Below are 15023 nucleotides of genomic sequence, written 5' to 3' on the forward strand. Positions count from 1 at the left end.
TTCGTGCGACGCGATATTAGCTCTCCGGATATCCTTTCGACTTTTTCAACATTTACGGATCCCATTTTATTCTGCATAGGAAGATAACATGATTTTTCGTCATTGATCTTTCATCGTAAAATATTATCAACGAGATCTCTTCCATACGTTGTGTTTCGATTATTTCCATCGGTTAAATATCTAGTTCGTTATGATATTTCAGAAGCTTATAATAATGCTCTTATGGAGAAATCGTTATTATAGATACTTATATCTCATCGTTGGAAGCCACTGTTCCAGAAAGCATCGTCAATTGAATTTACTTAACTCAGAGGAGAAAAAAGCGACTACCTCTTAAGCATGGGCGCGGCGAAGAGTTTGAAGATTGAACGAAGGAGGATGAGAAGGAAGGAGGAAAAGAAACGCGCGCGGCAAATACATTGAACTAAAATCGCACGAGAATCTCGTAGTGGAATCGATAACACGTTCGAGTGGTGCTTCATATTGAAAAGCCCCGAGGATACGAATCTGGAGCACGAATTTCTTCCCTTTCACTCTCTCTCTCTCTCTCTCTCTCTCTCTCTCTCTCTCTCTCTTTCTTTCTCTCTCTATCTCACTCTTTTCCTCTCTCTCTTTCACTCCACCTCACTTTCTTTCTCTATTTCTCTTTCTCTTCTGTGCGAGAGTTTGGTGAAATTTTTGTTCATCTCGAACGAATATTATTGTACATTCACGTCCTTTTCTTAGCACTTGCAATTCGATATTAGCTATTCTATTTCTATATGTTTCGTTTTTATTGTATCACGAAATGTACTTTTACTTCTTTTTTCCTTTTCCAAAGACAAAGAGAAAAGATTATACAGACGGGACGAACCAAGAAATATATAAAAGACATTCACGATTTAACTCTTTATGAGATTCTTCGAAACTCAATGATTATAGATACATAGAGGCAGTCGATATTGAGTAAAAAGTTGGCGAATTAATCTAGCAAAGTGATTAATCATAGTGAAATAAATCGATTATATTATCAGCAAATCTCGATTGGCTATTTCGCTTATTACAATTTAATCAATCAAGTCATTATTTTTGAATATCAGTGATACTTCTTTTTTAATAACGATCCGATCGAGCAATTCTCGCACCGATATCTGTTATGCAGTCTATGGTAAAAAAAATTCGTTCGATTATGATGAAATGTGGAAAAATAAAATCATAGGAGATGCATTGTTACTTTCCGAAATGAATATTATTGTAAATTTCCGTCGTCCCGTATCAGTTGAGACTCTCGAACGCTTATCTTTGCTTCTCTTTTATGGTCGGCCTGAAGGAGAGATATTTCTTTCTTTTCAAGACCGATAAATCAAGGCGAACTGTCCGACATGTCGGTCATCAATAACGCTAGTGCTTAGCCTTTTTCCTCACGGCTCACTCGCGCTCGTGTACGTTGCTTTACGCTGGAATATCGAACGTTCTCTCGTAGCTGTGTTCACCACTTACACAGGCATACACGGACGTAGCTGTCTCCACGCGTGCGCAACCTCGAAAAACTTGCCACGGCGTATGGTTTAATGGATCGGAACGACGATGTACCGAGTTGTACCGAGTTGCATCGACTCGTTTATTTTTCACAAGCGCCCTTCCACGATGAAGGAAGGAAATAAAAAAAAAAGAAAAGAAGAAAAAAAGAAAAGAAAAATTAAAATAAAAAGAGAAAATACCGAAAGTGATTCTCGCTATAAATCAGAGTTAAAATTAGAATCTACTTTGTGATCTCGATATCTTTGGAAAAAAAAGAGAAAGGAAAGATTTTCGTATAAGCAAAAAATTAAATAAACAGTAAGAGATTTCTACATTTTATAAATGTATAAAGCTAGAAGTATAAAGTTCTATAATTCTTTGCATTCCTGTTTTATCACTGTCTATTACAAGTGAACGATCTCATCGAGCATATCGTGATAGGATTTAAGACAAACGCAAGAGCCTCGGCTAATACAAATTCCTTGTGCTTTAAATTCTATGTTCAATCGTATTCCAATGACAAAACCATTTTAGATACACGTTTAGGTATAGACGTAACTAAAATCACATATCGTTCTGAAAGCACATATTCCTTTGATCCTTTCTGAATAAAATGTGTAGAAGTAAAAAATGACAGGAGTAGCCTAGCTAATGAAATAGCATCCCTTGATGAATTGCATTTTATAGATCTCACTATGTTTTTATCATGAAGTGAAAGCACATACCGTACATTCCATCAATGATATGGCAGATCAAACGTTGAGCTTTTTTGTAATATAATAAAACTATTCTTCATGATTGACAATGCTCGAGAATCGTGAACGCGCTCAAACAATGGAAATCTAATAAGCATGAATTCGATTCGCAAAATGAATTCTCTGTTCGTACAATGAAAATAAAACGAGAATGATCGAATTCCTTTTACGAATGAGTGGGATAAAAACTTTTTTGAAAGACATGTTTAAAAATACAAAAATCTTGTGTGCATCTACAAGACGACAGTCAATGTTTCTATTCTTTTCTTCCGTAAAAAGCCTTAATGATAATTAATCGATTGTACCTTAGAAAAAAATCTTTCTTATCTCTATATCTTTTCTTTTTCTGAGTAACTCATTTCTTAGCAAGATAGAACCCCTCACCATTTCGTTGTAAAGCCCCTACGGGAGTGGACGTCAATTTCCGTTCTCAGCCGGTGATTCGTGGAATTCTGCAACTTCTACGCTTCGATGCTTATAGCTCGTGTTCTTCAATACGAAGGAATTTATAGAGAAACTCGATTTTCTTTTCGTATAATTCCACAAATTTGTTCCCTATATCCTTTTTAAGATTAATACACGTTTCGCCGTAATATAAGGTGGATTAAATAAAGAGGATTATCTCTAATAACAGTCGTTTTACAAATACTAGGAACATTGTTGGTCTTTTATAAACGAATACGAAAACGCAAAGGAGGATCGTCCAGTTGGAATTTTTTCTTCCAACTATTTAACGTAGATTCTCGTTTGTGATAAATGAATCTATTTATAAAGCTTTCTGGTCTTTACACCGTCAAATCGAAATGAGGCATATTTTTCTTTCCACGTTTTGACGATTACAGTAATGATCCTTCGTTTATATACACCATAGTCGAATAAAAATACGGATCTGCCTTTTCCAGTAGAATTCTTAAAAGAGATCATTACGCGGTAATACTCGTTAAGATCGCGGTATAGGAATAGAACAGAACACGATATATTCTTGGTCAAACGAAAACGAAGTTGCAGTCGCTTGGCAATTTCGCTTGGAAAATTGGATGAAATTCGAGGCGAAGGATTAATCGTTAGCGTACTCGGTGGAAACACAATTATACGATTCAAAGAAATCATTCATCTCGTTCTGTATAATGCTTTCCGACTGAATTCGAGTATGCGTGATCCTCCCGATATTCCAAATGAGTTAAAACACAAATGAGATTCCGAAATTACTCATCTCTGAGGAATTTCCGGATATAAAATTTGGTGCCGTGAAATTCTTGAAAAGAAGGATTTCATTTCGAAAGATCGCAGGAACTTTTTTACTCTACTTGGCTCGTTTATCGTAATTCAAAAAGTTTCGAGTTACTTTCGAAATGAAGAACTTCCAGACGGATACTTCCGGCGCAATAGTCTAAACAAGATAAAGACAAAGTAACGAGCAACCTTTCGTTACTAGAATTCTTTCGTTTGTTCACGGATTAACAACATCGAAGCGAAACCTCGAAGATTCGGAATCGTGAGACGAATTAAAGGGCTTGATCTAATTAGATCGATCGAAGAAACCTTCCGTTATCTCGTTGAATGAGACAACTCCCAGTTGTCCCGTTCCATTTTTCTTCCATCTTGCTTAATCGATCTACACGAACACCGATCTGTGCTTTCGTAATTGAGAATAAAAGATATCGACGAGTTTGATAAGAGATATAAGAGACAAAAGAAAAAAATTTTTAATAATTAAGCTTGAATACTTGACTAGTTCTTAAATACTCGATTTTGATTCGTCGATATATTTGTCTGTCATATTCCAGTGAACGATAGTTCGAATGAAAAACGAGGAGAAAGAAAGAAAGATGAAGAGAAAAAAAAAACATTCCTAAACTTCGAACCAAGTCGAACGTAATTTGCAAAGTTGAAAATATTCCTAGAGGATCGGAATTCCATCCAGAGACTCTTTTTGATCTCGATCAAGATTCTTCGAAGGCAAAGAGACGTGCAAGTATATATACACATACGTTTATGAGATCGTAAATGTGCACGAGTACACAAACATACGACATGTATATGATTAATTCAAGTTAGTAAATACAAGCGAACGAGAATGTACGCAAGTAAAAGAAATTCAAGATAAAAAAAGAAACGCAAAAAACTTATATATTGTTTTTTAAAATAATGATTTGATTGCAGCATACGGTTCCTTTTACACTTTTCATTCTTGCAACAAGTAGTAAATCTCAATAAAAAACAAATATTTAACTTTGGATTTCAAGATCAAGGTCAATTTTGCGTCAATTTTTTTAAACATATTTTCGTTAATCGTTAGAATAATTTGTAAGAACCATGTCATAAAACTTTTTAAAGTTAGATTTGCGTTCCATCCTTAGGATCCTTTTGATCTAACTTTCAATCTTACAGTGGTAAGAAGATAATTCCAGTGCACTTCGAATGCCTCTTTGAAACAGCAATTACGATTGCTTAGAATTACATAAGAGAAGTGCACTCGGTGGATGCATTGACAATGATTACATTGTTGTCTCTCTCTCTCTCTTTCTCTTTCTCTCTTTCTCACTTGTAGGTATATGTATATATTTGCATACTCTTTCTTTCTCTTTTTCTTTTCAAAGATCTCTATATCAAAATGAGTTCGCAAATTCTAATAAACGTACGAATATTCGTTTCTTTATTCGAGCATTTAAAGCGCAATTGAGAAAAAAGGAAAAAAAGAAAAAATTGAATTTTTCGTAGTAAGATGCCTGAGAAGGAACTATCTTATGAGAGGAAACATTATGAAAATTTTTCTTCGTCTAAGATCCCATACGGTTGTATGACAAAAACAGTGATTTTCCAAGGTGATAATCATAACTTACAGATGCAACTTCTTATAGCACGATTCGAACTCGGTTCGGATCTGGGAGACACATCTTTTGATGTCGAATCACTTTTTTTTACTCGCCTATTCCTTCTCCTCGCCGTCTACTCTTCTTTAACGGACCATCTGAGAAAATCCCGTCAACGGAGAATGTTTGACACCTTCCCGTTCTTTATTCTGATTCCATCCTTCCCTCTTTACGATTTTGAATTCGACGCTAAAGTTTTTTCGCACCCTTCGTCTTAGAAATTTGCATTTTGACACGTCGAGAAAATTGTACCTGTCAATCGACCGAACATATCGTTGATTCTCTTCTTCTTTCTCACTGCTCTGTCCCTGTCTATCTATCTGTCTCTCTCTCTCTCTCTCTCTCTCTCTCTCTCTCTCTCTCTCTCTCTCTCTTTTTCTTTCTTTCCTTTTTCTCTAATGTTACTTAAAACTTTATTTTTTTATTTCTGTTTTCTCACGGCAAATTCGATATTTAGTATAATCTTCTAAGAAAATTGAAAGACGATGTTGGATCAAGAATTGTCGAAATATTACGGAGTAGAGAGGAACCGTTTCCTGAAACAATTCGTACATATTCGGCCGAATGAAACGAGCTCGAAATGTAATTGCAGGACGGCGTACTCGTTTAAAGCGAGAGACAATAGGATTCATTTAATCAGATTAGCATGGGGCTTTCTCCTTTTCCTAAGTAGGATCGTCTTTCTGAACAAAGGTGAGAGGAATTATAATAATGAATACTTTCCTTTCTTATGAATGAACTTCGCCGAACGATCATAACATTCTTCTGCGTCACATATCGTCTCAAAGACATTTTTAATTAATAGTTCCTTGCTATCTCCGGCCTCCGATCGATTCTCTTGTGGACGTAGACTCGTTAGTCTCATCATAGAAACGAACGAGAGATCGATCTATCCCCCTTTCTCTTCGCTAAGTATAAGAACGCTATAAATCGGGTTCATCCGTTCGTACCAACGATAAGAAAGAACGGTACGCGCGCGTTCACGGCGATCGATGAAATATCATAAATCAAGGCCGCTTCTGAAAAGTTTTCCTAGTCGGTCGCGTCGTTTCTTGTTCGCGTTACCCTGCTTTCCTTTCTTTCTTTCTTACATCGCCACCCCGCCCGCCATCAACTTTTCCTCTTTTCGCGTCTCATTTTCATTACGAAGTTCCCGGTCATCAAATTTTATTAGACCCCACTTCAGTATACTGCCTTACTTCTAACTCAATATCGTAGATTCCGAGTCTCGGTTTAACTATTCTCTCTTTCTCTCTCTCTCTCTCTCTCTCTCTCTCTCTCTTTCTCTCTTTTTCTGTCTCTCTCATCAGTCGTCCCATTCTCTTATATCTACTTCCACACACTCGTTCGCACCCCTTCACCGTAGTTTCTTTCTCGTCGATCTTTCCCTTCCCTCCCCCTGTGTAAGTGCACAACTTTGAAAGCAGCGATAATTCCGTGCTCCATGAAACCAAGAACAAATTTCCAGCAGGGCCGATGGTAGATGGAGAGGCTAAAAGGAGGAGAGAAAGACAAAGAGGACTGCCAGTGGCATACCTTCGCATACCTACCACTACTCTTCTCTTCTTTTGCTCCTCCTCCTCCTCCTCCTCCTCCTCCTCCTCCTCCTCCTCCTCCTCCTCCTCCTCCTCCTCCTCCTCCTCCTTCTCCTCCTCCTCCTCCTCCTCCTCCTCCTCCACCTCCTCCTCCTCCTCCTTGTCGGTCCGGTTTTTTTCGTACATTCTTTTATCGCCAGACGATAGCTCGCAGTTTAATTAGGTATAGTACAAGTTTGCTGCTTACGTTTTAGCCAGTAAAGTCCGATAAGTAAGCAGTCAGGTTTCGCCAATAATCGGAGTTCAAAGGTGGAAGCGAATACCTAGAGTTCTCCTCCAAATCGGCTCGAAAAACACGAGTATTTCTACTCGAGGGATTAACGGTTGTGTGTTTCCAATTATCTGTACACTACCAATCCTATTATCCTTAGCTTGTAAAAAGAATTAACGACTCTTTTCTTACCGTGATACTTGGGCTCCATATGTTTCATTGTCAGTGGAATAAAACGTGGACCGATTAATTGAACTTGCTAGAGATACATACGTCACTCTTTACGATCGATGCACGCAAAATTGATAACGTCTTATTTCCGGCTCCTAATGCGTACTACTCGACGATCCCGAGAAGGCACCTAATCCTCTTTCACATTGACGAATTGATCCACGCTGGATTCTCTCAGTAAATCCTTAAATCTATCCTGAGCGAAAGCAATATCGAGAAGCAATTCCGAGGAAATCGCAACTAGGTCTACGTGTTCGTAGATAAGTAGTGACGATCTAAATCGAGACAATGTTCTATCGTTTCTTCGTCTAACGAAGCATCAATCCAACGGAAAAAGTTTATTGCGTAGAAATTTATTTATACGAGTCATTCTCGGATCTTTGTGTTTCAATGTTAATCGTTATATATAGCTGTCGAGAGAAAACAAAATAGAAGAGAGATCGTGTTATATATAAAGGACACGTACCTTTTGTTGCTGGTTCGTTGGCTCGGTGGCTAAGAGTTGTTTCAAAGCAGTATGCCCGTGTCCATTCGACGTCGAGGTAGTGCCAGGCGTACTCGGAGTGCTGGGATTAGAACCGGGTGTGTTTGGTGTGTGAGGCCCCGTCGTCGGACTACTGGGATTGACACTTTCGTTTCCCTTACAACCGGCATGATGATTCTCTCTGTGCCTCCTTAGACTCCTCGCATCGCAATAGGATTTTCCACAGCCTTCGGCCTGGCACTCGAATGGCTTTTTGTTCCGATGCGTCAGCCTGTGACCGTTCCTGAAGAGAATTGAACAATCGACCGATTTTCTTTAATTTAATTTATATTAATTAATTTAATCTATTAAAATAAATAAAATCAATTAGTGTTTTTTTAAGAAATACTTTTTATCTAACCTTATCACATGCGAAAGGGACAATTGTCGGGGAGAAAAAAAGGTACGCGATAAAGATCTAGTCGCTTTGCGATCGTTCAAAACGAGATAACTCTGGTAATGTTCGAAGAAAGAGAGAAAGAGAAAGAAAGAAAGAAAGAGAGAGAGAGAGAGAAAGAGAGAGACAGAGAGAGAGAGTAAGTGAGGCAATGGACGATTTGATTATACGGCTATCCTCATTACCAATCTACTTTATCTCATTGTCGGATAAGCTTGGTATAGGTATGTGTATAGGTGAAGCATTATGCGGGAATCGCGCTTTATCGGCACGAAGCATCTTGAGTGCTTTTCTAATGTGTAACTTCTTGCATGCCTCTAATACTTGCATCGAGCGATGGGCCTTATCCGGTCAGTTTCTTTTACAAGAACAACGGACCGGCGAAACGCGCATAATTAACATGTTCATGGAATCAGTCCCCCTAGAATATCCTTTTATGTCGCCTTCAGGAAGCTGGTAAAGTCAAAAGCCAATGTTTGAGTCAATGACCGCAGAACGGAATTAAAAAGTAAAAGAAGGAATAAATTGAAAAAAAGAGATTTCGAGGAAGCAACAAGTAGCTATACAGTTGTGTTCTTTCGAGAGAATATAATCCAAGATAGATATATTCAATGATGTAAGAAAAATATTTTCGACGATCCAAGAAAAATCTCAAAGATCTTTCGATCTTCCTTTTTCTGTGAATTTCTCGTCATAATTGTATTACTCCAATGATAATTTATGTGATGAAAATAACGTTATTTACTACTGATATTCTCTACAAGACATAGATCAGAGATTAAAGATAGATAAAACACGAGACAATCCTGAATCTTCCTTTGCAATAATATATGTCTTTTCTTTCTTCCGAGTCATTCCTCTTCTCCTTACAGAAAGAACGTAATAATTTCGAAGTTACATTGTTCATCGATACTAATAAAGAAAAAAGAAAAGAAAAAGGAGAAAGAATGTTCCTTTCTTATTCCATTTGGTTAGCCACTTGGTTAGCCATTTGGTGATTTATACATAGACGAAATCGGACTGAGTCTTTCCGGTTTTCTGAAAGTTTAACGAGTTCGGAAGGAGGGCGCACCAATCTTTGGCTCCTTCTTTACGAAAGAGAGCTGACACCAGAAAATCTCTTGGACAAGGGTGGACTCGAGAGTAGAAATATCGGTCCCGGTAAATTTTCTAAATGTCGTCGCGGAGCACTCCTCTATCTAGTCAAGTTTTATACCCTATCGATGGTACGAATGGATTCCTTTAAACTCTCTTTCTCTCTCTCTCTCTCTCTTTCCCTCTTTCTTTTGTTTTTTCTCATCCACCTTCATCTTCCTTCCTTCCTTTTGAAAGTTCAAACTAAACGCAACGAATTTTCATTCGTAAAAGTTAATTTGCTTAACTTTTCATAAGTATGTAGTTATAGGTATTTATTACCAACCAGACTCAACTCGATTTATTTCACTATCATACTTCTCTCTATGAATATATACGAACCTATATATATATATATATATATATATATATATACATATATGAAGAACTTTTCTGCGGCTTGGAAACTTTGGAAACTGAATCCAGCGTTGATTTATAAAATTCAAAAAGAAGCTAAGAGATTCCTTTTATTTCGAGAAAACGATAGAGGCTAACGAAGGGGCTGCCATCTTTTTTTTTTATCACTCTCAACGTCCCTCCATTGTTTTTCCTCTCGCCAGACACGACAGAGTAGAGCGTTCTTAATGCAAGTGGAAGGAAGGAAGGTAAAAGAGAGGTAGAGAAGGAGGCGTGCGAACAAAGGGAATATCGAAAGCACCGAGGTGGGAAAGCAAGTCTTCGTTCGTAAGACGGCCGAAGGAGAAATTCCGAGCGGACGAAGACTCGGTAAAGGGATAGTGAAAAGGGGAGTGAAAGGGGGGAAAGTAATTCTGTCCTCGCCATTCCTCGTCGTTTCTCAGGGTTTCTCCCTTCTCCACCCACTCTTTTTCCCATAGCCCAACGTTGTTGCAAATCCTTTCGGACGAAGAAACGCGGCTACCTTCTAACAGTAATATACCTTACGCTTCGAAGAAAAGCTCAGTAAGAGAATACCTCTTGAGGTATAAGCGCTTCCTCCCTTCGGTTTTCTTCTCCCTTTCCTCTTACTTCTCTTTTACAATCTACCACTGTCCGTTATTTCACGTACTCTATCAGACCCCTCAGAACGTGTCCCTCAGAGCAATGAAAGAGAACTATGTTGATTTAGTTCGATAACAAAGATACGTCGGGAATGTTACAATGATGTTACAGTTTTTGTCGAAGACAAACGTCACTTTCAAGACCGTAAAAGATGAAAAACGGTGAACAAATTTTTTTTCTTTAAGCTTTAGAAAAGATTCTGCTTTCAAGAACGCTCTTCGTTATTTTTCTTTCAAATGGGAAGATTTTAGTTTTAGAGAAACTTACAATTAGTTAGAGTATGGATAGATAGCCCTCCGATTCTTCTAACGGAGATACTAGCTTTCTATGTCTTTACTAACTTTTTAAAAATAAAGCTCTGCTTTAGTCATAAGATTCAATGCACTCAAAGGCAGATTTTCAAAAAACTGAATGGAAATTCCCAGAAAATGGAACGTTCTTCTAACGTTCGACTTCTGAATTAATTGAACGTTCATTACTGGAAATTTCAAGGGTTCAAAGATGGACCTCATGCAATGGCATCTACGCTTCGAAATTTCTCACATAAGTGGGAACATTTAGTGGATATCTTTTGTTTGAAGGGTTTGTGACCTCAACGATAGGTATGGACAAAATATGAACTATAAGTGCAACAAGAGAATACTGTGTCCATTATGCGCCCATTGTATCGATGTATAAGCTTGTGTAAATTATAGCCGTCCCACGCGTATGAAACACTTTGTCCGGAACTTCTGTACACGAGCTTGATCTCGAAGGCCGTCGATCAGATAAATCACGATTTCACTTTTATCAGTCGGGGCTCGATTCGTTAAAATGATCTTATCGTGATAATAGTCAGCAAATTGTTCGTTAAATTGTCACAACCTTTCTTCAAACTCGAATCTGCTTGGCCGATGATCAAATATATTGGCTATTTTGTTCAATAATTCATATATCGGGAGATTTAAATAATCCGGCTTCGAGTTTAATCACTTGAAAGCATCGTCTTTCTAATTTAAAGCCAATCAAGACTTTCATAAAATTCTTATTTAAATCGTATGTGCATTGAAGTAATTCAACTTGTCGTCTCCATTTTATAAACAAATCGTCGTCATCTTGAAAGTCACTTAAAAGGTTGCCAATGTTATTGTTGATACTAACGCTCGAAGAGGTATTTTGTCTTTTATTAACTGACTTAGTTATTATTTATAAATATAATATAATTATTCGATTTTTCTCGGAATTAAAATCTTAACAAATTCTCATTTCTCATTCCAGTAAAAGCTTCTCCCTTCTAAGCACCGGCTTCACTCACGAACGTTCTCTCCCGAGTTCTTCTCATCTGACATCTTGTACATCTCAGGACCACTCATTTCTCATATATACTTGATTCAACAAGTCCGATACACAATCCCGTATACGTCGGTCCCTCCTTCAATAATCGGTTTATCAAGTCTAACTTCGCTCGTGCTCGAATTGAAACTCAAGAAATGCTATAAATTCGGCTAGCGTATAACTGAACGATTCTCTTACTGATCCCATTACATCGGCCAGTCCCTCGTGAGCTATATAATGTGGATCGATACAAACTTCGATCACTCACTTTATTGACGGAAAACAGTTATGGTTGTCCATTGGATTAATACTTGTCCAAAGAAGAAACTATCAGAGCTTAAAAACAGCTCGAATATAGTCCAATTAGCGTTAATTAACGCGTACCTACATATATGCTTCCCATAATGTATTCTTTTTCGAACACGTATGATAATATCTGTTATTTCGTAATATCCGCAATTATAAACATTGCTTAATAAGCTTCATAAAAAGTTATTATGTTCCGATAAACACGCGATCATCTTCGATTTCTCCGAACGATTATAATTTGTGCGGATTAATAGATTGAAACTAGTTATTTTATGTTTGTTTACAAGATTGATCTGTATTAGTCACGTTCCGGTCAATGTCAGTTTCCTCATTGTTCCCGGCAACACGATAGCGTACGCAACGTTATTAAGACGAAGTAGTTAGTCGTGATTGCGAATTACGGCCAACCAAAGCACGACGATTTTCACGATCAGCTGATGCTTATCGATGTAAGGTACAATTCGACGTGTGTATTGGACATGCTTCATATTGACCCGAAGATCGAATCTCGAATAGCTACCGAGCTTAGCGAAATTAGAAGATCAATAATCGATTCGAGTACGCACAATTTTAAAATAGAAATTAACCTAAAGTATAAACAGTTTATTATTTTTCGTTATAATTCGTTTATTATTTTAAGACGTTTATCGTTCGCGGAGAAGGAAGTATTGAGAGTAACCTTGAATGATTTATTTATGGGACTGGATAATTAGACCGAGTAATTCGCTTTAAGTAATTCCATCTTGCTAGTACGCAAGAATACCGATGAAATTCAACTGTGTGTAAACTTTCAAGAACACAGCAAAATCATGATTAATCACTGAGAGTATCGAAGAGCATTTGAAAATTTTTGGAAGAAGTTTTTTTGTTAGCTCATTTGCAATTTAAGTTCGACAAATGTTCGTTCTTGTTTTCAGAGATTCCGTATTTAGACTATTCTATCGATGAGAAGAAAATACGGTCGAGCGGAGAATATAATGAATCTATAGTTAACTTCCCGATCCCATACACAGCCCATTAGATGCATTAATTAGTTGGTTTTGTTGGAGCTTTTTCCGACGATTCGTGAAGAAGTTTTCGATGACTATAAAACATTTGTACGATTCGCTTAAAAATCTCGAATTTAGCTTCGAAGAGAACGAATATGCGATCATTAACATCTTGAAGAAACGCTTGAAGACGCAACCTGTGTTGTCGATTTATTTTCCGAGTTTAGAAATTCATTGCGACATCAACTCAAGCTGATTCGGAGTGATTCTGATGCAAAAGCAAAAAAATGGTAAGTTTCGACCTATCTTTTATTTCAGCCAAAGGACACCTGCGGAATTAAAAGTATCAAAACCTTCGAATTGGAATATCTTACAGCGGTTTTTGCTAAAGAGCGTTTTCATGTATATACTTATTTGGTATCCTGTTCAGCATAATTACAGATCGTGACAGTTTTAGGTTAACATTGAGTAAACAGACTGTAAATCTCTGTATCTGCAACTGTACGATCATTAGGTGAAACAACATCTATGAACTCGAATGTACACTCAATCATTAAGCACTTTAATTCTGGAAGCAAATACTTTCGAGGAGACCTTAAAACACGATCAAAATCATGTAATAAGTGAAATAAGAAGTAAGTTGAAAGAAAAAGAGAATAAGTTTCTCGACTTGATTAATGACCTGGTCTATTGATTGATTAAAAACAGCAAATTTTTGTTTTTGCGTCTGTAAAGACCAATATGATTCAGACCTGTCACGATAATCTTGGTCATTTGTCAATGTTGATAAAGTCGTACAGAATATTACTCTACTGTATTAGTTTCCAAAAATTCATGATGAAACAAAACTTTATTATCTCAAAAGTATTAAGTTTTCTCTAGTAGTAAAAAGAAGGAATATTGAATAGCATCTCGAATGGCTATGTCCCGTTTCATACATATAGGTCATAGTGGTCCGTTGAAAAAAATCAAAACAAGTTGTAAATACGTATTCTTAACGGTCAATGCTTTTTCGAAATACATTAGGTTGTACGGATGTACAAACTATAAAATAGAACTATTTCTGCAAAACTATTTGTGTTTATAGACATCCGAAATGTATCATTAGCGATAGAGGAACCGCGTCCAAAGAATTTTAAAATTTCTTGTAAACGGAATATATTCACCATGTTTTTGCTGTACGCGGAATTCCGCATGCGAGTGGACAAGTGGAGCGTTTCAACAGAGATTTAATCCTGATGTTAGCAAAGAATTCCGTAACATCGAATAAATGGGACGTTTCGTTGGATATGGTCGAGTTCACGAATTAAAATACTGTGTGTAGGTCGACGGATGAGACTCCTACTAGATAGGTATACGTTGACATAAACCAACACCAAGGTAAACGACAAAATACGAGAGTATTTGAGTCAAAATATATCTGTCGATAGAAATTTGTGTAAAATTAAAAAATTTTTGTTTTGAATTTCAGTGAATCTTCGGTGAAGAAGATCAAGGAAAGCTAAAATGCAAATCAAGTAGGTGATTAAGTTATGTCAGGAATGTTAACAAAAAGCTTGTCTCGAAATTTAAAAGGCTTCACGTAGTGAAAACTGTGCTAGACCATATGTGGTCAACACTCTAATATATGTTATTGATATATAGTCAGCAACGTAGAAGGTTTTCAATTAATTCAAAGACCTTTTCAAAGTATAATCCTGACTGAAATATTGGCTTCGAAATTTTTTCAAAAGACAAAACTTAATTACTAGTCAAATGAGCGTTGCGTTATACATTACTTGTTTACGCAAATATATGTATGTTTGTAATTAATGTATTTATTATTTGTTATGTTTGCCCTAAATTTAGTGCTTTCACTCCTATTCTGTAGACATTTGTAAAACATTATATGACATAAAAAAGAAGTAATGATTGAGGACAGTCAAACGGGCAAAATGATCAATTACGACGATAATGTAATTGTTTGGGAATCAACTAAGTAATCATTCACAATATAATCTATAATATTACAACGTATGGTGCTCTTGTTTTAGCTATATTTAAGGAAGAGTCAACAAAATTAATTGGTATTGCGTTAGTTCTCAAACAAAACGAATAAAAGTAGTGCCTTCTTATGACCTTCGGATTAAATTTCTCTACCCTATCTTTATCATTCCAACCAATTTAGAAACT

General features: G+C 36.8%; 1 protein-coding gene across 9 annotated transcripts in view; it reads right to left on the minus strand.

The window, feature by feature from the left end:
* The window catches only part of LOC118446991 (uncharacterized), a 267347-nt gene that overhangs the window by 59976 nt on the left and 192348 nt on the right, over nt 1-15023 (minus strand). For all 9 annotated transcript variants that reach the window (XM_035878284.2, XM_035878280.2, XM_035878287.2 and 6 more), the window contains one exon: nt 7632-7932. In XM_035878284.2, the coding sequence (XP_035734177.2) occupies nt 7632-7932 (301 nt within the window). The remainder of the gene's footprint in view (nt 1-7631; nt 7933-15023) is intronic.

This window comes from Vespa mandarinia, chromosome 1 (assembly GCF_050613455.1).
Source record: "Vespa mandarinia isolate Hongniang chromosome 1, ASM5061345v1, whole genome shotgun sequence".
NCBI lineage: Eukaryota > Metazoa > Arthropoda > Insecta > Hymenoptera > Vespidae > Vespa > Vespa mandarinia.